Source organism: Salvelinus fontinalis, chromosome 33 (genome assembly GCF_029448725.1).
Source record: "Salvelinus fontinalis isolate EN_2023a chromosome 33, ASM2944872v1, whole genome shotgun sequence".
Lineage (NCBI taxonomy): Eukaryota > Metazoa > Chordata > Actinopteri > Salmoniformes > Salmonidae > Salvelinus > Salvelinus fontinalis.
In genome coordinates, this window is record NC_074697.1 from 36310191 (window position 1) to 36337263 (window position 27073).

Below are 27073 nucleotides of genomic sequence, written 5' to 3' on the forward strand. Positions count from 1 at the left end.
GGGCGACCCTGCCACATTCCTCTCGTGTCTGAGCCGTTGAATTGCGACTCTACTTTGTCTCTATACTGACGCTCAGCTTGTTTGATTGCCTTGCGGAGGGAATAGCTACACTGTTTGTATTCGGTCATGTTGCCTTGCCCTGATTTAAAAGCAGTGGTTCGCACTTTCAGTTTTGCGTGAATGCTGCCATCAATCCACGGTGTCTGGTTGGGGAAGGTTTTAATAGTTGCTGTTGGTACAACATCACCGATGCACTTGCTAATAAACTCTCTCACTGAATCAACGTGTACATCAATGTTGTTGTTCGACACAATCTGGAACATATCCCAGTCCACGTGATCGACGCAATCTTGAAGCGTGGAATCAGATTGGTTGGAACAGCGTTGAACAGATCTGAGCACGGGCGTTTCCTGTTTTTAGTTTCTGTCTATAGGCTGGAAGCAACAACATGGAGTCGTGGTCAGATTTGCCGAAAGGAGGGTGAGGGATGGCTTTGTATGCGTCGCGGAAGTTAGAGTAACAATGATCCAGAATTTTCCCAGCCCAGGTCGCGCATTCGATATGCTGATAAAATTTAGGGAGCCTTGTTTTCAGATTAGCCTTGTTAAAATCCCCCAGCTACAATAAATGCAGCCTCAGAGGAAGTATTGGGAAGCCATTTCTTTTGGACTGGGAAGTAGATTCTTTTTTATATATTTTTTTTAAGTGGGTAGACGATGTCATGGACATAGTCATGCGCACACACTAAAGTAGGCTAATTGGAGAAGTTGACGTGCCCAGACCATGACTAATGCTCAGCAAAAAGAGATCGGAACATGGTCGAGCTTAACTAATTGAAGAAGAGCTAGCCTAGGTTTGTTAGGTTACTTGAAGACGTGAACTAGCGCAGATATGCTAGGCTAATTGGAGAAGTCAACCTGTGTAGGTATCCTTGGCTAATTGAAGTGAACTAGCGACGGTATGCTGGGCTAATTTGGAGAAGTCAGTCTGTGTAGATATGCTAGGTTTTAATTGGAGTTGTGGATGTGCACAGGGTAAAGTTTAGCTAATCAGATAGTGCTATGTGTGTGCTAGGATGATCGTTTCAATGGAGAAGGGTAGGTGTGTGTCTGTGCGGCTCGTGAAGCTAATTGGGGAAGGGTGCGCTTGCAGGGCAGTGCAGCCCATTTTCTCCACCACGGGAACCCGATAAAAATAATTAGCTGGATGGCATGGGACAGAGGTGCCAGCTGTAGACCGGAGCAGGAGAGGATTAGACACACACAGAGATGAAAAGATAGAATAGATAACTTTGTCTCCCACCTTCCCTTGTTTATTCTCTCTCTGTGTGTGTGTGTGTGTGTGTGTGTGTGTGTGTGTGTGTGTGTGTGTGTGTGTGTGTGTCGGTTTTCTCCATTTGTTTTGTCATTTCTCCCTCACTCAAAGCTATACATGGAAATAACAAAATCACTGTCCTGCTGAGAAGTAATCTAATTTTCCTCTCTCTCTCCTTCCCCTATTATTCACCATCTCTCTCTCTGCATCGCTCACCCCATTTTTCTCTCTTCCCACATTATTTCTTGGTCAGCTTCAGGCGGCTCTGTGCATCTTTGCCTCTAAATGATTGAAGTGAATGAAAAAACATCACCAGGGAGCTGGACCTGTTTAATTTCCTCACTTAGCCCTGAAACCGCAGAGTGTATCACAATCATAAGTGTGGACATGCAAGGTTGAAACTAAAGGCAGGTTCAGTTCATTCAATGAAATGGACCTCCCCTCACTCACTCTCTCTGTCATTCCCAAAGCCTCTCTCCTCTTTGGGGTGGTCCAGTCAGACGTCCCCATCCCCCCTCTGTCCTGTTCTAAGTTGTGTGGTGTGCAAACAGACAGATGGTCAAACAGACTGGTCTGTTCTCACTGCAGGGCCTTGGATCTCAGACAATGGGCTTCAGTCTCAGCCCAGAGACTGGGAAACCAAACAAAGAAGGGAAAGGGAGAATAAAACAACCCGAGGAGGACAAGTAGAAAAGGACAAGCAGACACTATATAGATCACGTGTCAAACTCATTCCACGGAGGGCCGAGTGTCTGTGGGTTTTCGCACCTCCCTTATACTTTGTTTGTTGAACTAAGGTCACTGATTAGAGGAACTTCCCTCGCCTGGTTGGAATGAGGTTGACGCCCCTGCTATAGTGTGTCTTTGGCAGTCTTTGACAATAGGATGTACAAGTTTTATTCTAGACTAACATGGATGTATTTTCTCTTTCTCTCCTCCCTCTTTCCTATCCCCCTCTTCTATCCGGCCTCTCTCAGGTACCACATGTCTGGTGGCCCTGCTGTCTGATAAAGAGTTGACGGTGGCGAACGTTGGCGACTCGCGCGGAGTCCTCTGTGACAAAGACGGCAACGCCATCGCCCTGTCACATGATCACAAGCCCTACCAGCTCAAAGAACGCAAGAGGATCAAGAAAGCTGGTAAGCAAAAGAACATGCCTTAATAACTGGTTTAGGATCAGTTCTCTCCACCACTAGCCCTGATCTTAAACATTATAGAGGAAACTACAAAACTATCCCTGGTTCAGCTGTTATATTGTAGCTATACTGAGGTGTAAAAACCAAGCCTCTACCAAATGAAGATTTTTTAAAAATTATAATCAGGAGCAGTATCATGACTATTTGCACGACCTTGATCTCAGATCTCAGATTTCCTTGATTTCATTATAGCTCTAACCACAGGTAGCCTAGTGGTTAGAGCGTTGGGCCAGTAATCGAAAGGTTGGTGGATCGAAACCTCAAGCTGACAAGGTAAAAATCTGTCGTTCTGCCCCTGAACAAGGCAGTTAACCCACCGTCATTGTAAATAAGAATTTGTTCTTAACTGACTTGCCTAGTTAAATAAAGGTTAAATATTGTTTTTTTATATATATAGATCAGGGGGGCCAGTGAGTGAGGAATGGAATGCACTCCTCAAGAAAGCCCCAAAAATGTCTACAGAGCCCATAGGCCTGTGATGTAATTATCATTTTTATACTATTTCATATTCTCCTTTATGTGATTTTGATTAAATTTAGCCTTCAGTCAAATGAGTAACAAATCAAGTAGGACACACTACTCTTATTGTTGGCTGTCCATAGCTCACCATCTACAGGTTGCTGTGGGTAGTGGAGCTGCAAATAAGTAATGACAGCAAATTACACACAAACTGGGTAAGCTAGTTGGCTAGTGGTTTCCAGTAACTGACTTAAATAACTGTGTCAGTGGTCATAAGTTCACACCAGCTGCAATGACTCTCTACATCTGCTCTGTCATTTATTATGACAGTGCTATTTAAATAGCTATTATGATGCAGAGTTCAAGTTCAGGGTAACCCTGTTTCCCTCCCGTTGAGTATGGCTTCCAAGTAAAGCCTTTTATCCAGTGTGTTACTCTGATTCCTCTTCATGGGTAATTATCTGGTGCTCTGGCAGTGGGAGAGAATACAAACACACAGAGACACACAGACAGGGCTGCGCAGACCTCTGTGTGTACTGTTTATTGTTCTGCTTTACCTTTGAACTTCAGTATGTGAACTGTCCAATATAAACCATTCTGTCAGTGAAAAGATGTTAAACCAAAGAAACGTTTGTTGCGCTGATACATAGATAGATTTTTTTCACCCTTCACTTGAAAGGCTTGATACTGTTGTTGATAAAGATTCATGGATCTGCTCATAAAACACAATGTATTTTATCTCTTCATCCCGTCTGCTGTAACTAAAAGCCATCGGTTTGTCCTCTCGGTCATCCCTCTCTCCCCATCCTCCCCCCTCCAGGTGGCTTCATCAGTTTCAACGGTTCGTGGCGTGTTCAGGGCATCCTGGCCATGTCTCGCTCGCTGGGCGACTACCCTCTGAAGAACCTGAATGTGGTCATCCCTGACCCTGACATCATGACCTTTGACCTAGATAAGCTGCAGCCAGAGTTTATGATCCTGGCATCAGACGGGCTGTGGGATGCGTTCAGCAACGAGGAGGCCATACGCTTCATCAAAGAGCGCCTCGACGAACCCCACTTTGGCGCCAAGAGCATCGTCCTGCAGTCTTTCTACCGCGGTTGCCCAGACAACATAACCGTCATGGTGGTCAAGTTTAAAGGTGCCGGTGGCAAGGCCACAGAGCAGTAGACCTACTGATGCATCCAAACAAGAGATCTATATTATATATGTACTGTATGTATATGCATAGGTTTAAGAGAAAAGACAAAACAAGCCCCCAGTTTTTGGAGCGAGAACTGTTTGTATCGAAGATATTTACAGAAATGAACCGTTCACCACCATGATGCAAACACTAAAACGTACACTTACAAATTCACTCATTCTCTCCAACAGTCACTTGTTATGTCTTTTTTCTTCAATCTCCATAACGTGTCATTTATGTTTTTAGTTTTTTTTAAGCAGTCATATCCTCCAGGCCCTACACTGAGTCACTGTTTTGCATAAGAGGTACACCGAGATATTGACATAATTTGAAGTCGAGGCAGTGATTTGTACATCTCTGAGAGAACCTTTATCAGCAGATGTCTCATCTGATTGGTGCTTACATGCATCAGAGCACCTGTTTGGTTAGCCGGAGGGGCTAAATAGTTTGTATGTTTTAAAGAGAGATGAGACTAGACAAACTTAACTGTTTTGTCTGGCATGGCCTATTTTGGGGGGGACGGACACAATGTGACTGATTGGATTTAAATGGCATTAGGAGATACGTACATGCTCTGCAGTCCTAATCAATGGACTGTTGCTTGCCTGAGTGCATCATATCAAATGAGTCTTATAGAAATCACATTCAGTTTGATGCTTCACTGTCCCCCCTTGATTTCTAACATGGTTCTGTCATTCTATTCTGAACATTCCATCTTGTCTGTCGGCTCCATAGACCTTCAAATCAGTCCGCTCCCGATCTCCATGTTGATTTTTGACCTGCAGTTGAGTACCCCCCCCCCAATTGACTGCACTGAAAATTGCAACTATTTTGAAGTTCTGAAATGTATTGGTACTAAATATAATATTCCTTTCCTCATTCATGCAAACTACTAATGATGTCATCTATGCCTGTCTGTCAACAACAATCTGTGTATAACCCTCTGCCCAGAATGCATTTCTATAACGCTAATCCCCAGTTAACCCTGATCTAGGAATGAGTGGCACTTTGACAATAGTTGCACAAATGTTTGCGCCATGCTGTTGTTATTGTTATGTCAGTCTTTTTGAATTAATTATACAAATACATTTTCACAGGCGCAATGGCATTGTACTGTTTGAATAGTCTACACGTCTTTTATTCTTATCAATGGCAGCCGATTGTCTTTCTGAAGTTGGGTTTAGTTCTATGGTCTCATGCTCCCTCTACATCAAGGTTCTCTGGGGTGGGAGAGTACACAGTAAAAAGACCATCCATGTCACTGCCTGTCATATTGTACAGTTAACTTTTTAAGTTTATTTCTGTCAACTGACGGACTCAAAACATAATATGAAGCCTTTGAATTAAATATGTACTTGTTGCCTTATTTTTAAAAATATACATTTCCTCATTTGTTGCCAAAACAAACTCCTTGGTTTCTAATGTAACGTTTGACATGCCATTCACATCGCATGTATATATCATATGTCACGTATATAATACCATCACAGATGTCTCCATGAGACAAGGAAGTGTAACATGAATGTACATGCTGTTCCCATGTTATCCTCCCCCTCCACATCTGCAATGAAGAAAGCAATGCACCAACTCTTTGGTAGATTAACAAAAGCAGTATGTACTTGATTAGTATGTTTTTATGTGCTTTTTCAGTTGTACATTCTTCCAAAATAATGTATGTTTCAGAATGTTTGTGGACTTTGTATTAGTTTTTGTTGAATTTAAGAAACTGTAAAAAAGATCTGTGAATTTTAAGAAAATCAAATGGATGATAATAATAAAAGGATTAATGATCATAACATTGTCTTTTGTCTTCATTCATGGGAGAAAAAACTGATGTTGAGAAATTATTTGATTGATTTTGAGATCTGCAAATACAGTATTTCAATGACCATGCTTAATAGTGCTGGTGAGTGGCCTAAAGAAACCTGATCATGCCACCTGTTGGTTTGTCACTAGCACTTGTTTTGTATGGTATTTTTGATTTGATTTTGTACGGTAAATGGGATACATGGTGGTAGATGTTGACTGGGTAAATCCAGGTAACACTTTACATTAAGGTGTACTTTAAATGATTTATAATGGGCTTCATGTATTTTATACATTTGTAATTTGTTTTATAAATCTAAACTGTTGGAATACATTGTGTGATTGTTTTTTGATCTGACAATTCATGTGCCCTGTTTTCAGCAATTTAAACTGCACTATCTATAATGAACAATAATATAAATGCAACATACAACAATTTCCAAGATTTTGCTAAATTTATATAAGGAAATAGGCCCACCCACTGGGGAGCCAGGCCCAGCCAATCAGAATGAGTTTTCCTACACTAAAGGGCTTTATTACGGACAGAAATATTCCTCCCCCCCTCTGACGATTCTGCAGCTGAAGAAGCCGGATCTGGAAGTCCTGGGCTGGGTTGGTTACACGTGGTCTGCGGTTGTGAGGCCGGTTGGATGTACTGTGAGGTGGCTTATGGTAGAGACATAAACATTCAATTATCTGGCAACAGCTCTGGTAGACATTCCTGCAGTCAGCTTGCCAATTGCACACTCATCTATGACAAAACTGCACATTTTAGAGTGGCCTTTTATTGTTCCCAGCACAAGGTGCACCTGTGTAATAATCATGCCATTTAATCAGCTTCTTGATATGCCAAACTTGTCAGGTGGATGGATTATCTTGACAAAGGATAAAATGCTCACTAACAGGGATGTAATCACATTTGTGCCAACATTTGAGAGAAATAAGTTAGTTGCGCATATTAAACATTTCTTGGAACTTTTATTTCAGCTCATGAAACATGAGATCAACACTTTACATGTCGTTCATATTTTTGTTCAGTGTAGATAAATGGGTGTAGCCTTAGCCTATGATATACAATATATATGATTTATTATATGATTTTTACTGGTGATCCTAATCATGACATTTATGTTTGAACAATAGACCAGCCTATTTATATGGGGGACTATGAAAGTTATCTCATGCTATGCTGCCTGAAATCAACACCCTCAGCCAACTTCGCTAAATGGTTTTGTTGTGACGGAGTGCTGGTCTGGCATGTTGTGGCTTCAAAGATACTGTAACTGTATGATGTAACCCATTAACCATACAGGCCAGATGAGTACCCATGACCTACTGGTCTAAAACGGTCACTCTGATGCCATTTCCAGGAGAAGGTCACTCAGGAAGGAACACAGAACCCCCCCTACGCCCTAAAAAGGACTTCCTGCTGAGTGTGCTGGTCTGAAGCAGGTGACTCTCAGTGGTGCAATAGTAATAGAAGACATAGAGGCTCTAACCTAAACCATCACCAGCTGAAAGCTGCGTAATGACTTGGGCATCTTACTAAAACGAGGGGGGGGGGGGGGGGGGGGTCTTGCTGCAACCCTCGGTGTACATAAGCCATTCAGATTTGCACCTTGCCTTTATAAGAGGGGATTCATCACCGCCAGAGCTCAGAAACAATCAGAGCTTACAGAGCAGAGCACAAAGTAACTGCAGGCGGGGCAGGGCATTGCTGCACAGAGCTGAGGCAGCAACAATAACACAAGCCAGCCTTCTTCTCCAGACAACAGGACCTGTGTTTGGGTTGAGCATGGGACTGCATGGGTCTAAGCATGCTCAGCAGGCTCAGATTGTGATGCTGGGCCTGGACGGCTCAGGGAAGTCCACCCTGCTCTACACGCTCAAGTACAGCGAGTAGAGATGCTGGAGACGGAGGCAAGGGGTCTGGGGTTGACCATGTGGGACGTGGTAGGCCAGCAGAGGATGAGGCCCCACTAGAAGCACCACTGCTTGGACACGGAGGTCCTGGTGTTTGTGGTGGACAGCTGGGACCGCAGGCGTCTGGAGGAGGCAAAGAGCTCTATCAGGTAATCATTTTTTATTCATAGTAAAACTTTTTTATACAATTCAGTCAAATCCTGATGCATGAATGTAAATAAATTACAGGTCATATCCAGTTCTCTTTCTTGTCATATTGGGCCATGTTGTTATTGGGTATAATAATGTGTATACTGATCTTTTCACCCAACAGGTGCTGAGGAGCGGGAGTCTAAAGAGCGTTCCTCTGGTGGTGCTGACCATTGAGCAGGACCTCAGCAAGCCCACAGGAGATCACCCACAGGTTGAACCTGAGGAGGGTGTGGGCACAGGGACTGGTTTGTCCAGCCGTGCTCTGGGAGGACTGGCTTGGGCCTGGAATGCTTCAGAAGGGTTGCCCATCTGTTGAAAAATTCGCTAAAGCAGACTGAGGCAGATATAAATATATTTTTTATTTATTTAGCCTTTATTTAATTAGGCAAGTCAGTTAAGAACAAATTCTTATTTACAATGACAGCCTACCCGGGGGCAAACCCTAACCCGGACGACACTGGGCCAATTGTGCGCCACTCTATGGGACTCCCAATCACGGCCGGTTGTGATACAACCTGGAATCGAACCAGGGTCTGTAGTGCTGCCTCTAGCACTAAGATGCAGTGCCTTAGACCGCTGCAACACTCGGGAGGATATAAAGAACACAATAAAACAACTGAAACCCAAAGCCATAACGATGATGACCAAGACAAAAGGACTGGGCTGCAGCTAAAACCAGTGACTATAAAACCCTGTGGATGGGTGTAATAATCTCCCTTGGATTATTTTGTATTCTTCTTCAGGATTATGTTGAGCAGAGTAGGTTAAGATTCAGAATGCCCAGTGTTGGTTCATTCTGACACACTCATACTTGAATATGGGAATAAGATTCTCCAGAACAAACTTGAGATCACAACGTATCTCATGCTGAAAGCTAGTATTTTGCACATTTGCTGATTGTTCAAAAGTGTGAATTTCTGCATTTCCTTGTCATTTTTTAAGTATACGGCAGCAGCTACTCTTCCTGAGGTCCAGCAAAATTAATGCAGTTTATACCATTTTAAAAACATTACAATACATTCACAGATTTCACAACACACTGTGTGCCCTAAGGCCCCTACTCCACCGATACCACATATCTACAGTACTAAATCCATGTGTTTGTGTGTGTATAGTGTGTATGTTATCGTGTGTGTGTATGCATGTGTCTGTGCCTAAGTTTATGTTGCTTCACAGTACCCGCTGTTCCTTAAGGTGTTTTTTAAAATCTAATTTTACTGCTTGCATCAGTTACTTGATGTGGAATAGAGTTTCATGTAGTCATGGCTCTATGTAGTAATGTGCGCCTCCCATAGTCTGTTCTGGACTTGGGGACTGTGAAGAGACCTCTTGTGGCATGTCTTGTGGGGTATGAATGGGTGTCCGAGCTGTGTGCCAGTAGTTTAGACAGATAGCTTGGTGCATTCAACATGTCAATACCTCTCATAAATACAAGTGATGAAGTCAATCCCTCCTCCACTTTGAGCCAGGAGAGACTGACATGCATATTATTAACATTAGCTCTCTGTGTATATCCAAGGGCCAGCCGTGCTGCCCTGTTCTGAGCCAATTGCAATTTTCCTAAGTCCTTTTTTGTGGCACCTGACCACACGACTGAACAGTAGTCAAGGTGTGACAAAACTAGGGCCTGTAGGACCTGCCTTGTTGATAGTGTTGTTAAGAAGGCAGAGCAGTGCTTTATTATGGACATACTTCTCCCCATCTTAGCTACTATTGTATCAATGTGTTTTGACCATGACAGTTTACAATCCAGGGTTACTCCAAGCAGTTTAGTCATCTCAATTTGCTCAATTTCCACATGATTTATTACAAGATTTAGTTGAGGTTTAGGGTTTAGTGAATGTTTTGTCTCAAATAAAATGCTTTAAGTTTTAGAAATATTTAGGGCTAACTTATTCCTTGCCACCCACTCTGAAACTAACTTTAACTCTTTGTTATTAAGTGTCATTTCAGTCACTGTGGTTTAGAAATTACAAATTTAGTAAAAGTAGTAGTAGGCCTATACCAAATACACTGATTGAGAGATCATGCTGATTGAGAGATCTCAAAATTGTGTGTGCTATCTGTGGATTAGAATGATAAATATGTCCCAAAACAGTGCTTCCATAATGGTATGTCCCATACAGTTCAATTTGAATTGGCTCTGTAACATCCAATTTAGTTTTAGTTCCATGTTCAACATTCTAGAATCAACATAAGTGTTTTTCTCTGGGACACAACATTATTTTGATAAAACTGGAGAACTTTGCAATTTAGACAACTTGGTATTGCCCTGGAAATATTAATTAAGTGTTCAGCAAATGGACCTGCAGGTATGTTGGTCTATACACTATGAAGCTCACTATAATGCACATCATAGTTGTTTTATGTTGAAAACAACATATTTGATGGTATATATATATATATCTTACTTTTGCTAATTATAACAGTCAAAGCTAACGTTAACGACTAGCGTTAACTTACTGTTGTAATGTTACTAGCTATGTGCTTGTAGCCTATTCTGAATGTCCATTCACATTGTTAACGTTAATGTATCAATTGATATAGATATGCAGTGTAATTTAGTATATCGTATGTTGTCCTTGTGTGTAATATTGTAATTATAAAAGATTGTGAAGTTAAATAACACTTTTGCCATTTGACATTGGCAGTTGGTGCCTAGCGACATTTATGATTGTTACCATAGTGATTACTATTGGAAGTTTCAGGGTCTAAAAGGCATTAAAACATAACTTGATATGTATTACTGATGGGCACCGATATGGAAGAAGTCTATATATCAGTATAGAACTAGCAACTATTTAGGCCTAACGCTTGACCAGAATGGACTCATTGACAGATCGTAACGTTAATCAATCATGAGACTGTAGAATAACTTTCATGCCCACTATTTGTAGAATTTATTGATGATAATAATCGGAGATACAGTGTGGTGGTCTGAACTACCACAGCGCAACCTAGTGAGGGTTTAATAGAATAATAACCTATTTCGCAAGACCAATGAGTGAGCAATAAGGGGAATTCCCCACCCTTCTACGCCAGAGCGAGGCTGTGCCTCTACCACCGGCATTCCCAGTATGCACCGCGGACAGACCAGCAAAAAATAGTCCGGTAACTGAAAGGCCTGAGAAAAAAAGAACTTGAAAGGAGTAGCTGCTAGCTAATTAATTTCTAACGGTGTTAAAACATAGCTAAAATTGCTAATATGGCTGACAACGAGAAACTAGACAACCAGCGGCTGAAGAATTTCAAGAACAAGGGTCGCGATTTGGAGGTAAAGTATTCTGATTCCGTCGAGGGGTCCTTTTTCGTATGCGCTATTTTGTGGCTTGGGGCTGCGCTGTGTGACGTCGTTTGTAATTTTCAGGATCTGGAACTTTGCACCCAGCCCAAACCAGGCCTTATCTGATGGTCAAATAGATCAAGTAATTTCTATCATTCCATCCGACTTTCTGAACCTGAATAAAAGTAACCATTAACACGTGAAACGTCCCATGCTAACCGAACTATCAATGACTTCCAGTTTCATCTAAGCTAACTAACGTTACAGGCCGTGATAGCAAACACGCTGTTCGAGATAGCTAGATTTTCTATTTGACTGTCATCTGAAATGTAGTTAGGTACCTGTGTCAGAGAGCCCACCCAGTTTGGTGTTGAGGTTTGGAATTGACATACTTAACCACATCTTTTCGGGGGATAATTTGATTAAACGAGATTCGTTTCCCTTTTAAACAACGGCGCTAGTCAGCCATCTCAGTGGGTTGGATTAGTTAACGTTAGCTAGCCAGCTATAGTACCACCCCTCCCCGACTAACGTTGTACTTTGCTAGTTAACTAATTTATACGCAATTATCAGATGGTATACATCGTTAGTTATATCAAAGTAGCCAGTAAAATGTTGAAACTAGTGGGTACCGTTGGCCAATTTGGCTAGATAACTAATGACCTCAGAAAATTACGCAGTAAGAACCTCAACTATACTAGCTAACGTTAGCTGGTCAGCTAAGTTAGCCACAATACTGAGTTTGTCATAGCACAAACTACGAATATAAAGTTCAAAGTGTCAAATGTAATGGGAAATGTTTACCCGTACTCGTTAGCAACGTCCTTAACTACAAATCTTTAACTATTGTAATGGAGCAAGTCTCGAACCCTCAACCTTCTAGCCGAAGTCCAGCGCGCTATCGACTGTGCCACAAAAGCATGCTCAAGCGGCAGAGTCGAAATCCGCGTTTATAAACCCAGGGTCGTTACACTATATCTAGTTAGCCAGTACCCGTTGACGGTAGCTAGGTTAGTACCTAACCTGCTAGCGTAGCTCATCAAAACAACGGCGGAATTTAGCTGGTCAGGGCCCCTTTACAGGCCTTGGCAGACCCATAACGTAAGTTATAACCATTGTGAGGTAGATGGATGGATAGGCAACACGTGTAGAGTTTAACATTAGCTTTACATTATACTAACCAGTGTTTTCCCAAGTTTTGGAACACAACATCGGGAGTCAGTGTATTGGTTGTACTCCCTTAGTTGTAAATCGTTCTGCTGGGTGGCAACAGAAAATCAGTTTCCTGTCAACAAATGCATATGTATAATCTCTAGGAACTCTATTTATCAGATATATTGTGAAATGTTACCCTCGCTATCAAATAAAAATCTTAATCTAACTTTTGACCAAACTGCACAATATTCATGCTGTGTACTGTGGTAGGAAGTCTCGTGTGTGTGGTCTAATGGCAGCCCACTGTCTCACTAAACAGTAATATGGTGCTGTTCAGACAAAAGTTGGATTCAGACGTTTATTTGATAGCAGGGACACATTTCACTTTTACATCTGGTATGTAGAGTTCCTAGAGATTATACACATGCATTTGTTGACAGGGATTTTTTTTTTTTTTTTTTGTGAAGCGGGCTATATTGTGGTAGGGTTATTTTACACTCTGGGAGTCCAACCAATACTGACTCCTGATGTGTCCCAAAGCTAGTTTGCACCACACCAACACCCAAGGCTTCTTCAATTTAGCTACATTTTCAGTTAGTGGAAGCAACATGATTATAGGCAAGGGAAACGGATGATAGAGGAACACCTATACTAGCTAGGCCTATGTGTTATGGTGTTTCAGCTAGATGGTCAGGATGTCATGTTGTCTTTGTATCCGGTTTAACAAGAAGTGCCTGCATCTTTTTAATGAAGTAATATGGCTAATTAACGGCATGGGCATTGTTTGCAGCGGGAACAAGCATGTTGCTTGAATAACAACTAATGTGCATAACTAGGCTAAATCACACCAAGACATGATAGAAGTGCTGAACTGTCTCCCATTTCACTGTGGAGAGGGAATATAAGAATTTTCTAAGAAGGAAATGGGTAGTGCCCTTCTAGACCGAAGGAAGAATTGAACTTAATCCTATCATGACAAATGGCTAAAGGCCAGTATGTTATGACAGCAAATTACTTAATGAGGCCTTATCAAAAATGTAATGTCTGTCAATCAGGTGCTTGAAAATGGTCCCTTGTATTACCACCCAATATTAACATGAACCATAACATACCCAACACCAGCACTGGAGCAGTTGAGATCTGTGGTAAGTCAGTCTATGTAAATTGTGTCAGTCCTAGTGTGAGCTGGTGATTTCAGGCATTGGTATGGCAGGCTGCTTCTATCACTGTGCCATCCATGGCTGTGGGTGGAAATTAATGAACAATCAGACTCTGAACAGCTCTAGGCATTAGTACACCGGATGCCGTCATCTCATCATATTGGGAGGATAAACATCTGATTTATGTTCTGGGCTTGGTTTGTGGAAGTATCAACAAACAATCAGGCACACAGTGTATATTTGGACTAGGCTAATGTATGCGTTTCCTCCTCTATAGACGATGAGAAGACAGAGGACGGAGGTGGTGGTGGAACTCCGCAAGGTAATCATTCACTTTCTTTCCTTTAATCTGTCAGACAAGATACAAATGCATTTCAATCGGGTTATCGAATATGAGTTTAAAGGGATACTTCGGGATTTTGGCACCTACTTCCCAAGAGTCCGATGAACTTGTGGATACCATTTTTATGTCTGTCTCCTGTCTGCACGTAGTTTTACGAGCCAATGCTAACTAGTGTTAGCGCAATGACTGGAAGTCTATGGGTATCTGCTAGCATCCCGAAGTATCCGTTTAAAATTCCTGTTTAATAGTTGAGCCTGTTGCCATGCTGATACATGTATGTTAAGACAGCTGTCTTGCCCTGCTCTATGCAGAACAAAAGGGACGAGCACCTTCTGAAGAGGAGAAACGTGCCCCACGAGGACATCTGTGAGGACTCTGATGCCGACGGAGACTTCAGATCGGTATGTGGCTCTGTTCAAATACTTTGAAAAGGCATCTTTCTGTCCTTCCTTGAAGTAATGACTGATGGGGATTGAGATCTACAGTAAGACTGAGTTATATCCACATGCAGTCCAAATCAAATGGGAGGGGACCTCTTGCTGTTGCAGTAAAAAAAATAACAAAATAGGATGAATATCGACTGTATAGTTTTTTTCCCCCTCATTTTTTGGTACCGATTTGTGACAGTTTTATCCATGTTGCCGTTCCTCGGGGACTGGTTAGTGTCTCCATACATTCTGACTTATTTTTCCCGGTCAGGACTGCTTCTTAAGTTCTGACTAATTACCCTGTGTGGCCACAGTGCAAACAAACGCATGACAATACCTCTGGCCATGTTTGACATTGGCAAAATAAAATTGTTCCCTAACCAAGTACTTACTTTTATCTTGCAGCAAAACACCTCTCTTGAAGCAATAGTACAAGTAAGTGCATCTCACTTCCACGTTTGAAAAATGTCTTAGGCACTGATTTCCTTCCCATGTATGTGATCCCCTGTGTGCTGTTGTGTTGCAGAATGCCACCAGTGATAACCAGGGAGTTCAGCTGAGTGCTGTGCAGGCTGCAAGGTAGGAACTCTCTCCTCCTACACCCGGCTCTGCTGGTTGCCATGGTGATTCACACTCAAACATGGTTCCAAAAACCATCTCTATAATGTTGTGCAGTTAATTGTTTCATGGTTTCCGGTGAGCATGCTGACTTAGTTTTGTGTCATTGTCACTGGTTTTGTGTAATCGTTGTGCGATTGTATTGCTATGTCGTGTCTGTACTCAACAGCACCGGTGTTGCGCAACAGCTCAATGTCTACATTTCACGTTCCTTTATTTTGTGTCTGTGTGTTTTGAGTATCTTAAGTGCAATCGTGTGAAATAATAACATTTTCTCCCTGCAGGAAGCTGTTGTCTAGTGACCGTAACCCTCCCATAGATGACCTGATCAAGTCTGGCATTCTCCCCATCCTGGTGCACTGTCTGGACAGAGATGATAAGTAAGCAGGGCTTTACTTTGTTATAGATATTCTGTCTTACATAACACAACAGTGGTTGTGACCTAAGCATTGCTGCATTGAATGTAAGCTAAGCATCACTGCACTGAGAACAGATCTTTTCAGATGGTGATGAAAGTTCAGGATTTTCCCGAATCAGATGTGAGGATAACCCTTGTATTACCATAACAACCCTTTCCATTTCTTGTTTCATCACTCTTTGTTTCTTTATCCCTCCCCTCTCTACCCTTTTTTCTTTCTACCTCATCTTACTCCTGCCTCCAGTCCATCTCTACAGTTTGAAGCTGCCTGGGCTTTGACCAACATTGCCTCAGGAACCTCAGAGCAGACCCAGGCAGTGGTCCAGTCCAGTAAGTACCAGCTCACAACCTCGGCGCTACCACTGTCAGCACTCTCTGGGGGCTAGGTGGGATTTTTGATCGGCATGCCTACCAAGTCTTGGATTTGTTGTTTATGTTACCCTGAGAAGTAGATTATTTGTGGTCTTTGTTGATTGAGTTAGTTATTGAATATTGAGAGTACTTCCTCTCCTGTAGATGCTGTGCCACTGTTCCTGAGGCTGCTGCAATCTCCTCACCAGAATGTGTGTGAACAGGCGGTCTGGGCCCTGGGCAACATCATAGGTGAGTCTGGATCCTTCACTATGTGTCTGGGACACATTTTTAGGAATGGCTCAGGGATTCTCTGATGTTTGTTCTCGAGGCATTATCGGTGAGTGTTTGTGAAACCGTCTGTTCGTAGGCGACGGCCCCCAGTGCAGGGACTATGTGATCAGTCTTGGCGTGGTGAAGCCCCTGCTGTCCTTCATCAGCCCCTCTATCCCCATCACCTTCCTCCGTAACGTCACCTGGGTCATGGTCAACCTCTGCCGCCACAAGGACCCACCGCCACCCATGGAGACCATCCAGGAGGTAAGAGAGGGAGTGTGTGTGCCACCTGAGTTATGGTCAGTCTGTCCTGGCAAAATGACCTGAGGACACTATCCAGGAGTTACTGGCTCTGTTAGTTTGTCTCTGAATCTCTGTCTGTCAGTGTGTTGTTGAATCTGAGCATTATTTACAGTAGTGTACAGTGTGTGTGTGTCCCTGGGGTATATGTATCCATCTGTCTGTCCTCCTAGCTCCTGCTGTACATTCCTGTTTTCTGCCAATGTCACTCTCCCCTCATGTGAGAGATGGAGGAATTGATCAGTAGTTGGCTGGTTGTCAGTGGGATGAATGGAGGGAGAGAGCAGGATTAGTCAGTACCCAGCAGGTGTGCTTCTAAGCTGGGGAAATGAGGGCTGATTTAGTGCTCAGAGCGGCATGTCTGTGGAAGAGGCACCACTGCTGAATAATACTGGACCATGTCTCTAAACTGCCATAAGCCCCTTAGAAAAAAGGCGTGGGAAATTAGGATCCTTAACGCTAAGAAGAATCCCTAATTGAAGACAATCGCAGTGCAGTTATCACAAAACATATTATTTTCAGTGTTATAGTGCCTAACTAGATGATGGGCTATAAAGGCTCTCCCCTTCGACCTCCTCCCTCCGCTGACCTCACTCAAGCCATGAACTTGCTCAACCTTCAGTCTCTTGTCCGTCGATCAACTCATGATGATTAATTGTTGTTTTTAAATTGCTTGTTTTGTTGTTGCTTTAAATCCGTTTCAGATTTCTGTATGTACTGAATCACGCTATAAAAGTTCAGTTGTGTAATTTGAAGGTAGACTCTGTGATATGAAGTAGATGCAGAAAGTAAACAGCATAGTGGGTAAATTTTAGCTCAAGGCTCAACTTCTCCACTGTTTTGGTTCCCTAGCTACCACCCCGTGAATGGCGTGAAGTGAACCCACGCAGATACTGTGTGTGACTGTCAGAGAGCGAAGTGTACCATCTCAATATCCTAACCAATTCAGTGATGATTGGCCCTGCTTTACTGAAGTTGTGAGACATGGCAAGCCCCAAATATTGTGAGATATAGCTTGCTGATAGTCAGAACCATGCACTAGACCCATCTATCTGCCTGGTGGCTGACCTGCCTATACTGTGCCCCTCCCCTTTCTCTCCATCCCTCGCTAGCTCTTGTTTGTGTTCTCGGAAGTACAGCAACTAATAAGTCTCCGCCGTTCCAAAAATACTGGATCTTAGGAGTCGATTTCCTAGTGGAATCTAATCTTGACACTCGGAAATGGGAGTCAACGTGCAAGGAGTTGAATCAATTATTTTGGAGTTGACTCGCCACCACTACGTCGTCATCGTTAACAGTTGGGAAAATGTCAGAGAAAGGCAAGCAACAGCAGTTACAGTTGAAGTCAGAAGTTTACATGCACTTAGGTTGGAGTCATTAAAACTTGTTTTTCAACCACTCCACAAATTTCTTGTTAACAAACTATAGTTTTGGCAAGTCGGTTAGGACATCTACTTTGTGCATGACAAGTCATTTTTCCAACAATTGTTTACAGACAGATTATTTCACTTATAATTCACTGTATCACAATTCCAGTGGGTCAGAAGTTTACATACACTAAGTTGACTGTGCCTTTAAGCAGCTTGGGAAATTCCAGAAAATGATGTCATGGCTTTAGAAGCTTCTGATAAGCTAATTTACACAATTTGAGTCAATTGGAGGTGTACCTGTGGATGTATTTCAAGACCTACCTTCAAACTCAGTGCCTCTTTGCTTGACATGGTAAAATCAAAAGAAATCAGCCCAAAAATTGTAGACCTCCACAAGTATGGTTCATCCTTGGGAGCAATTTCCAAACGCCTGAAGGTACCATATTCATCTGTACAAACAATAGTAAGCAAGTATAAACACCATGGGACTATGCAGCCGTCATACCGCTCAGGAAGGAGACATGTTCTGTCTCCTAGAGATGAACATACTTTGGTACGAAAGTGCAAATCAATCCCAGAACAACAGCAAAGGACCTTGTGAAGATGCTGGAGGAAACAGGTACAGTGAGGGGAAAAAAGTATTTGATCCCCTGCTGATTTTCTACGTTTGCCCACTGACAAAGAAATGATCAGTCTATAATTTTAATGGTAGGTTTATTTGAACAGTGAGAGACAGAATAACAACAAAAAAATCCAGAAACACATGTCAAAAATGTTATAAAATGATTTGCATTTTAATGAGGGAAATAAGTATTTGCCCCCCTCTCAATCAGAAAGATTTCTGGCTCCCAGGTGTCATTTATACAGGTAACGAGCTGAGATTAGGAGCACAGTCTTAAAGGGAGTGCTCCTAATCTTAGTTTGTTACCTGTATAAAAGACACCTGTCCACAGAATCAATCAATCAGATTCCAAACTCTCCACCATGGCCAAGACCAAAGAGCTCTCCAATGATGTCAGGGACAAGATTATAGACCTACACAAGGCTGGAATGGGCTACAAGACCATCGCCAAGCAGCTTGGTGAGAAGGTGACAACAGTTGGTGCGATTATTCGCAAATGGAAGAAACACAAAATAACTGTCAATCTCCCTCGGCCTGGGGCTCCATGCAAGATCTCACCTCGTGGAGTTGCAATGATCATGAGAACGGTGAGGAATCAGCTCAGAACTACACGGGAGGATCTTGTCAATGATCTCAAGGCAGCTGGGACCATAGTCACCAAGAAAACAATTGGTAACACACTATGCCGTGAAGGACTGAAATCCTGCAGCGCCCGCAAGGTCCCCCTGCTCAAGAAAGCACATATATATGCCCGTCTGAAGTTTGCCAATGAACATCTGAATGATTCAGAGGACAACTGGGTGAAAATGTTGTGGTCAGATGAGACCAAAATGGAGCTCTTTGGCATCAACTCAACTCGCTGTGTTTGGAGGAGGAGGAATGCTGCCTATGACCCCAAGAACACCATCCCCACCGTCAAACATGGAGGTGGAAACATTATGCTTTGGTGGTGTTTTTCTGCTTAGGGAACAGGACAACTTCACCACATCAAAGGGACGACGGGGCCATGTACCATCAAATCTTGGGTGAGAACCTCCTTCCCTCAGCCAGGGCATTGAAAATGGGTCGTGGATGGGTATTCCAGCATGACAATGACCCAAAACACACGGCCAAGGCAACAAAGGAGTGGCTCAAGAAGAAGGGACGACGGGGCCATGTACCATCAAATCTTGGGTGAGAACCTCCTTCCCTCAGCCAGGGCATTGAAAATGGGTCGTGGATGGGTATTCCAGCATGACAATGACCCAAAACACACGGCCAAGGCAACAAAGGAGTGGCTCAAGAAGAAGGACATTAAGGTCCTGGAGTGGCCTAGCCAGTCTCCAGACCTTAATCCCATAGAAAATCTGTGGAGGGAGCTGAAGGTTCGAGTTGCCAACGTCAGCCTCGAAACCTTAATGACTTGGAGAAGATCTGCAAAGAGGAGTGGGACAAAATCCTTCCTGAGATGTGTGCAAACCTGGCGGCCAACTACAAGAAACGTCTGACCTCTGTGATTGCCAACAAGGGTTTTGCCACCAAGTACTAAGTCATGTTTTGCAGAGGGGTCAAATACTTATTTCCCTCATTAAAATGCAAATCAATGTATAAAATTTGACATGTGTTTTTCTGGATTTTTTTGTTGTTATTCTGTCTCACTGTTCAAATAAACCTACCATTAAAATTATAGACTGATCATTTCTTTGTCAGTGGGCAAACGTACAAAATCAGCAGGGGACCAAATATTTTTTTCCCTCACTGTACAAACGTATCTATATCCAAAGTAAAACGAGTCCTATATCGACATAACCTGAAAGGCCGCTCAGCAAGGAAGAAGCCACTGCTCCAAAACCGCCATAAAAAAGCCAGACTACGGTTTGCAACTCCACATGGGGACAAAGATCGTACTTTTTGGAGAAATGTCCGGTGAAACAGAAATAGAACTGTTTGTCCATAATGACCATCGTTATGTTTGGAGGAAAAAGGGGGAGGCTTGCAAACCGAAGAACACCATCCCAACCGTGAAGCACGGGGGTGGCAGCATCATGTTGTGGGAGTGCTTTGCTGCATGAGGGGGTGGTGCACTTCACAAAATAGATGGCATCATGAGGATGTAAAATTATGTGGATATATTGAAGCAACATCTCAAGACATCAGTCAGGAAGTGAAAGCTTGGTTGCAAATGGGTCTTCCAAATAGACGGTGATCCCAACCATACTTCTAAAGTTGTGGCAAAATGGCTTAAGGACAACAAAGTCAAGGTATTGGAGTGGCCATCACAAAGCCCTGACCTCAATCCTATAGAATATTTGTGGGCAGAACTGAAAAAGCGTGTGCGAGCAAGGAGGCCTACAAACCTGACTTGGTTATACCAGCTCTGTCAGGAGGAATGGGCCAAAATTCACCCAACTTATTGCGGGAAGCTTGAGGAAGGTTACCCAAAACGTTTGACCCAAGTTAAACAATTTAAAGGCAATGCTACCAAATACTAATTGAGGGTATGTAAACTTCTGACCCACTGGGAATGTGATGAAAGAAATAAAATCTGAAATAAATCACTCTACTATTATTCTGACATTTCACATTCTTAAAATGAAGTGGTGATCCTAACTGACCTAAGAAGGGGAAATTTTAAATGAAATGTCAGGAATTGTGAAACTGAGTTTACACTCACCGTAGCCAAATACATTTAAACTTCCAACTTTGACAAGTTAAATGAGAAGTGAAGGCCAACTTTCTAAGAGGTACAGTAATGATAGTACAGGTGCAATGCTAACCATCTGAAGGGGATGCTGTGAAAACCGTTGCTGGCAGCAGCACAGCCGCATGGTGAATTCACATGGGATTTTATGGATATTGTGTTAACAGAACCCCCCTCCCCCCAAAAGGCTGTTTTCAAAATTGTCCAGATGTCACATCCATAGTGGGAATATCCTATTCCTGTCATTTTGTTGACATCTCCCTCATTGACTATCTTGCTCTCTCCCTCCTTTTTTTTTCCTCTCACAGATTCTTCCAGCTCTCTGTGTGCTGATCCACCACACGGATGTTAATGTGAGTATTCCTGATTCCATGATGGTATCTAGAAAGAGACAACCCGAATACTAAAAGTTGACATTGATAAAAAAAAAATCTCCATTTAATAGCCACAAGCAGATATTGATATATGATCCATGTGTTGATGAATGAGAGTGAATATTTTGTTTTGGGGACCTTTGAACCCTGTAGATCCTGGTGGACACGGTGTGGGCTCTGTCCTACCTGACTGACGCTGGCAACGAGCAGATTCAGATGGTCATCGACTCGGGCATCGTGCCCAACCTGGTGCCCTTGCTTAGCCACCAGGAGGTCAAAGTCCAGGTACGGAGACACAGGTGCTAGTGGGCCACAGATCTAGGATCAACTTAGCCTCCCCAAATCCCATAATTAACCACACAACTGTCCGTAGATCAGCATCTAGGAGCAGCTTCATCCTACTCAGTGGGGCTCAGGAAGACCGATGCACACCAAATGAAATGGTTGCTTTTGTAAGGACTGAGCCTTTGCCCTACCATAGCTGTTTTTACAGATGTGATGGAATCAGATGGGTGTATAAGCAATATGGAGGTGGCTTCTCTATGCTCATTAGAAGGATATATTACATCATATTACTTACCCCTATCAGTTTCCTTCAGGTCTGCAAACACTGACGGGGGTGTGGCTAGGGGAGGTCAAGTACTTGGAGACCTGTGCACTGTGGTGGCAGGATAAAGTTATGTTTGGGGGGGGTGGGCGCAAGTGTTAGGAAAGGAGCTCTTGTCCTGAGCTGCGGTGTTTTCACTGGAGACGGATTCCTGTCTGGCCTGTTTGGGAGGGGGGGGGGGGGGTGTAAGCCAGTTACTATGGTACAGTAGGTAAGTTGACCCTGGGTGATACTGCTCAGGACTTGAATGGGTCTTACTCCTGGCCCTGATCCCCAGTCTGGTGCTTACTTTGCTGATATTCATACTCAAGTCATTCTTTGGGTGGTGGTTGCATTTATTGGTTGGTTTGCTTACTTTAGTTAGTTGCATGAATGTTCATTGATGCTTGTAGTTGTTTGTATTGACTGCTATGTGGAACTCGACTGTGTTTTTCTCAAGACGGCTGCTCTGCGGGCAGTGGGCAACATAGTGACTGGAACAGATGAACAGACCCAGGTGGTGCTCAACTGTGACGCCCTGGGACACTTCCCCTCTCTCCTCACACACCCCAAGGAGAAGATCAACAAGGTAACACACACTGTAAAACATGCACTGCTTCACCATGCCACAGCACAGCAGGTGTGTCAGTGGGACTGATCATGCTAGACGTGGTGATAGAGACATGGTGCTAGTGTGAATGCTATATGAATCACAGTGATTAGGTTAGTTAGGTACTCACATCATGGAAGACCTGGATCAAGAAGCTGATGGAAATTGCATTTTTAAGTAGATTTTTGGGGTGTTTTGGGATAGTGGGTAGAGTATGAGATGAGTGTGTGTGTGTAGTATTTCTGGGTGGCGGATAGTGGGCGTTGAAGACCCATGGGTCTCTGCTGATATCGAAGTGCATCTGAGGCCTGTCACTCAGAGGTCCCTCCCTCAGTGACTGAGCCAATGATTAGGGCCTCACGACCGCCGCTGCCCCGCCTCCAGGACCCCGTCTCGACCAGGGGCCTCAGCTCTGAGCAGTCCCCTGGAGTCTGATCTAGCTCAGTCCACACTCCTTTGAATTCCACATGGGAACTAATCACCATGTCTGCAGTCATGCACACACTGACTGCTTATTCAGTCTCTGTAAGCCCTGCCTCTATCACACAACACTTGAAGGAGTAATCAGACCGAGTACTGCTGTTCTCCCATCCTGCAGGAGGCAGTGTGGTTCCTGTCCAACATCACAGCAGGCAACCAGCAGCAGGTGCAGGCCGTCATCGACGCCAACCTGGTACCCATGATCATCCACCTTCTGGACAAGGTCTGTTTCATCACTTTCACGGCTTTATTCATCACTTAATCAGTGCTTTCTGTCACACTAAATGAAGCAGTAATGAGAATCTCATGTTGGTGAAATATTAATACAAATGTTTTTGCAGGGAGACTTTGGAACACAGAAAGAAGCCGCCTGGGCCATCAGCAACCTGACAATTAGCGGGAGGAAGGACCAGGTGTGCTCAACTGAGGCCTACCTGCTTTACCACATACACCTCACCTGACATCCATCTATACACTCGAATTGCCACTTTGTAAAAATGTATTTTGTAAACCCTAAAGCTGACCCTTCTCCTCCGGTCCTGTAGGTGGCGTACCTGATCCAGCAGCAGGTGATCCCTCCATTCTGTAACCTGCTGACAGTGAAGGATGCTCAGGTGGTGCAGGTGGTCCTGGACGGACTCAGCAACATCCTCAAGATGGCCGACGACGAGGCCGAGACCATCGCCAACCTCATCGAGGAGTGTGGAGGTGAGCGCCCAGCCCACTGTTACCTCTCAAACATAATTGTTCCTACCTACAGTTTATGTTGAAGTATAGTGTTTGTATCTCAGTGGCTGTGTAGATTTGACTTGAACCATCTCCGTCTTTCCTGCCCCTCAGGTCTGGAGAAGGTGGAGCAGCTCCAGAATCATGAGAACGAAGACATCTATAAACTGGCGTATGAAATTATTGATCAGTTCTTCTCATCTGATGATGTAAGTCAGTTCACTAATATGGTCATGTCTTGGTTGGGGAAGGTACTGCATACTACATTGTGGTGAATGTCTTATTGGTATAGATGATTAACTTATTGTCTGATGTTCAGATTGATGAAGACTCCAGCCTGGTTCCGGAGGCGATCCAGGGTGGAACGTACGGCTTCAATTCCTCCACCAACGTGCCAACAGAGGGGTTCCAGTTCTAGAAGGCATCTCGGGAGTCTGGAGTTTTGTTCGCAATGCAGCACTCTGTTCAACATAAAACAAATTAGGAGAAAAAGAGAGCGAAAGAGTGTGAGAGAAATTAGATCCATTGTGCTTGGCTCGTGGGATCCGTGGCTGCATCTTATCTGAGAAAATGTGTGGATTTCGTTTGGCATTCCGGGGGAACCAGCCCAAATGAAGTTTGAGATGGCGAGTGGGTGCGAGTGAGTGAGTGGCTACATGTTGCAAAAAAACAAACATCTCCATCGAATGCGTTGAGACATGCCAAGTAACTTCCATGTTATTGGAGATGTCGACTAAAACGGAAAACTACTACAATGACAACAAATGCGGTGTCAGCCCGGGGAGAACCAAATACATCAAAATCAAGAAATTGAGGCAACAATTCCCAAAAACACAAAAGGAAAACCAACAAAGCAAGCATAAGATGAACCATATGACAATTCTGCGGTCCTCCGACCGGAGGGGGCGCCACCTGTGCGCCCATCCCCCAATCGGCCACGCCATCAGACGTGTGTGTGAATGGACCCATTGTGTATGAATGTCTGGACTCAGTGCTGAGGAGCCAGGTTCATCTCCTCCAACCAGAGGCCCTCGATGGGGCGTCTCCCCCCCTCCCCCCGCGGCGGTGGGCAGGGCCAGAGTCCAGCTGCGCGTGTGCGAGAGAATGGACGAGTGGCGTGTGTGCGTGTCTGGAGAGTGCAAGAAGACTGGATGTGAACGCATGCAGAGAGAAAAAAATACATAAGAGGAACAAAACCGAGAAGACGAAGGAAAAACCGCGCAAACGAAGGAAAATACAAGAAGAAATTCTGCCTTCCTAAAGAGGCAGATAAAAATCCCTGAAAGGAAGAACTTTGGAAATGAAAACAAAAAAAATGAATCATAAGGGTTTTGATTGTTAAGTTAGTATTAATTAACACTGGACTTTGCTTTTGGCAGGTGGAGCAGTGGGTGCATTGTATTCAGATGCATTTGGTGGCTTTTCTTTTTGCATCCAGTGTACACCCCCCCCCCCCCCCCCCCTGCTTTTACTTTCATTGCTTATGGTGATATGGATCATATTCCACCTTCCCACAATAACCATACCTTTGCACCAGATATGGGTTTGATGCTGTGAAATTCTGACATGACTATTGTCAACCAAATGACTTATATACTCCCCTAGCATGATTTAATGTTTTTTCTTTCTCTTGAAGCAAAAATCACTGCTTTGCAGTATTGTTGCCATAGCTTTGAGCTTTGACTTATCATAAGGGGGAATGAAAAATGGCAGTTTTTATGTAACATCAATTCATAACCTTTGCATGTACTAAACTATAGCACAGTTAATTAAAACATTTTTTTTAGTTTCTTTAGGCTGTGTACACAGTGATTTTAATTTTTTTGTAAACTGTGCTGTTTTAAATGTTACATGTCTCCCTCTCTCCTACTGACCTACATTTCTGATTTGAAGATTAATCTGAACAGTTTTGCACATGTACTGCAGAGTGAGAGGTCTGAAGTCGTTTAAAAAGGTGTGGTTAGACTCTCAAATCATACCTGCTAACACCAACAATATGCATCATCCAACCACAATCTTTGTTTTATATTCAGTTGTAGCCATGATCAACTCATGTTGAGCCATTTTAGTGAATTTGAGAAATATTTTTTTTAAGGGGGGGGGCAATAATTGTTCTGCCTCTGATGTTGAGCCACCCCTGAGTTGGGGAAAAGTAAGTATCGGGGATTGGACCCCCTAGCCTCGACAAGGTTCTCAATGATACATGTTGAGCCTTATTCCTTCATCTAAAACTCATGAACAAGTTAAGTTTGCAGTACCTCCCAACCCCTTGCTCCTTCCCCCTCTTTTCCATTTAGGTGCACAATCTTCCCCTTCTGTTGAACATAGGTTGTTTTTTAGCAGCAGCAGCATTCCTTGTTAGCAAAGATGTGGTTTCAACAAAAAAAAATGGAATGGAAGAAGTTGGTTATCCTGTTGAGTTGGATCTACAGGCTAGGTTGTCTTCAAGAAAATAAATAGTGAAACCTACAGGTATGGTCTGTCATTTTGTGTTGTTGCCTTGGAGGTTTCATTTAGGATTTATTCAGATCTGGCATTTGCAGCATTTCAATATCTTTGTCAAAAATAACATCCTTGATGCAGTGCTATGGTGAAAGAAGTTAAGCATTAGTGTATATATTTTACTACATGTACATCTCATCTACCCAGACCCGCATGCTCACACCTCCATCCCTAAGGCCTGCATTATTTTGCCACTTGCCCATAAATTGTATCAATTCGTTTCTCGGTCGCTCATGCTATTCAAAATAAAAGATTCGATTTTTCCATTGTGTTAATGAAGGCGGATTGATTGATTTAAGTTTTTAGTGTACGTTTTTTCAAGATTGGTATCATCAAGCCATTGGGTATTTCACCTTTTGGTTATTTTAACAGTGCACTTTAAATCAAGTTTCTTAGAGGCAGGCACATGATTGGAAATAGGCTGTTGTAATTCGCATGCACACTGAGATACTATAGTCAGGGACCAAACCGGGGACGGAACGGGATAGAGGTCGATTTTTAAAATGTATTTGTAATGACAATTACAGCAATACTGAATGAACACTTATTTTAACTTAATACAATAAATTTTGCCTCATAAATGAAACATGTTCAATTTAGTTTAAATAATGCAAAAACTAATTGTTGGAGATGAAAGTAAAAGTGCAATATGTGCCATGTAAGAAAGCTAACGTTTATGTTCCTTGTTCAGAACATGAGAAAGCTGGTGGTTCCTTTT

General features: G+C 43.1%; 2 protein-coding genes and 1 pseudogene across 2 annotated transcripts in view; all 3 read left to right on the top strand.

The window, feature by feature from the left end:
• Positions 1–5948, top strand: part of LOC129832147 (protein phosphatase 1L-like) — a 60543-nt gene extending 54595 nt beyond the window's left edge. Inside the window, exons 3-4 of the mRNA XM_055895948.1 lie at positions 2292–2453; positions 3790–5948. Of these exons, the coding sequence (XP_055751923.1) occupies positions 2292–2453; positions 3790–4139 (512 nt within the window). The 3' untranslated portion in view covers positions 4140–5948. The remainder of the gene's footprint in view (positions 1–2291; positions 2454–3789) is intronic.
• A 1685-nt stretch (positions 5949–7633) lies between these two features.
• Positions 7634–9953, top strand: LOC129832149 (ADP-ribosylation factor-like protein 14; annotated as a pseudogene).
• A 1170-nt stretch (positions 9954–11123) lies between these two features.
• Positions 11124–26619, top strand: LOC129832148 (importin subunit alpha-3). Its single transcript, XM_055895949.1, has 17 exons — positions 11124–11347; positions 13949–13993; positions 14326–14415; positions 14848–14877; positions 14969–15021; positions 15345–15440; positions 15723–15808; positions 15995–16081; positions 16200–16369; positions 21386–21430; positions 21605–21736; positions 22498–22626; positions 23246–23350; positions 23469–23540; positions 23673–23835; positions 23968–24062; positions 24173–26619. Exons 1-17 carry the CDS (start codon positions 11279–11281, stop codon positions 24269–24271), a joined length of 1566 nt encoding a protein of 521 aa, XP_055751924.1. The 5' UTR covers positions 11124–11278; the 3' UTR covers positions 24272–26619.
• Positions 26620–27073: the final 454 nt, after the last annotated feature.

Excerpts from the sequence above, each read along its gene's own strand:
- LOC129832148 (XM_055895949.1), top strand. The coding sequence starts at position 11,279 with ATGGCTGACAACGAGAAACTAGACAACCAGCGGCTGAAGAATTTCAAG. Across the intron at positions 11,348-13,948 it reads ACAAGGGTCGCGATTTGGAG|ACGATGAGAAGACAGAGGAC; the intron begins GTAAAGTATTCT and ends CCTCCTCTATAG. Across the intron at positions 13,994-14,325 it reads TGGTGGTGGAACTCCGCAAG|AACAAAAGGGACGAGCACCT; the intron begins GTAATCATTCAC and ends TGCTCTATGCAG.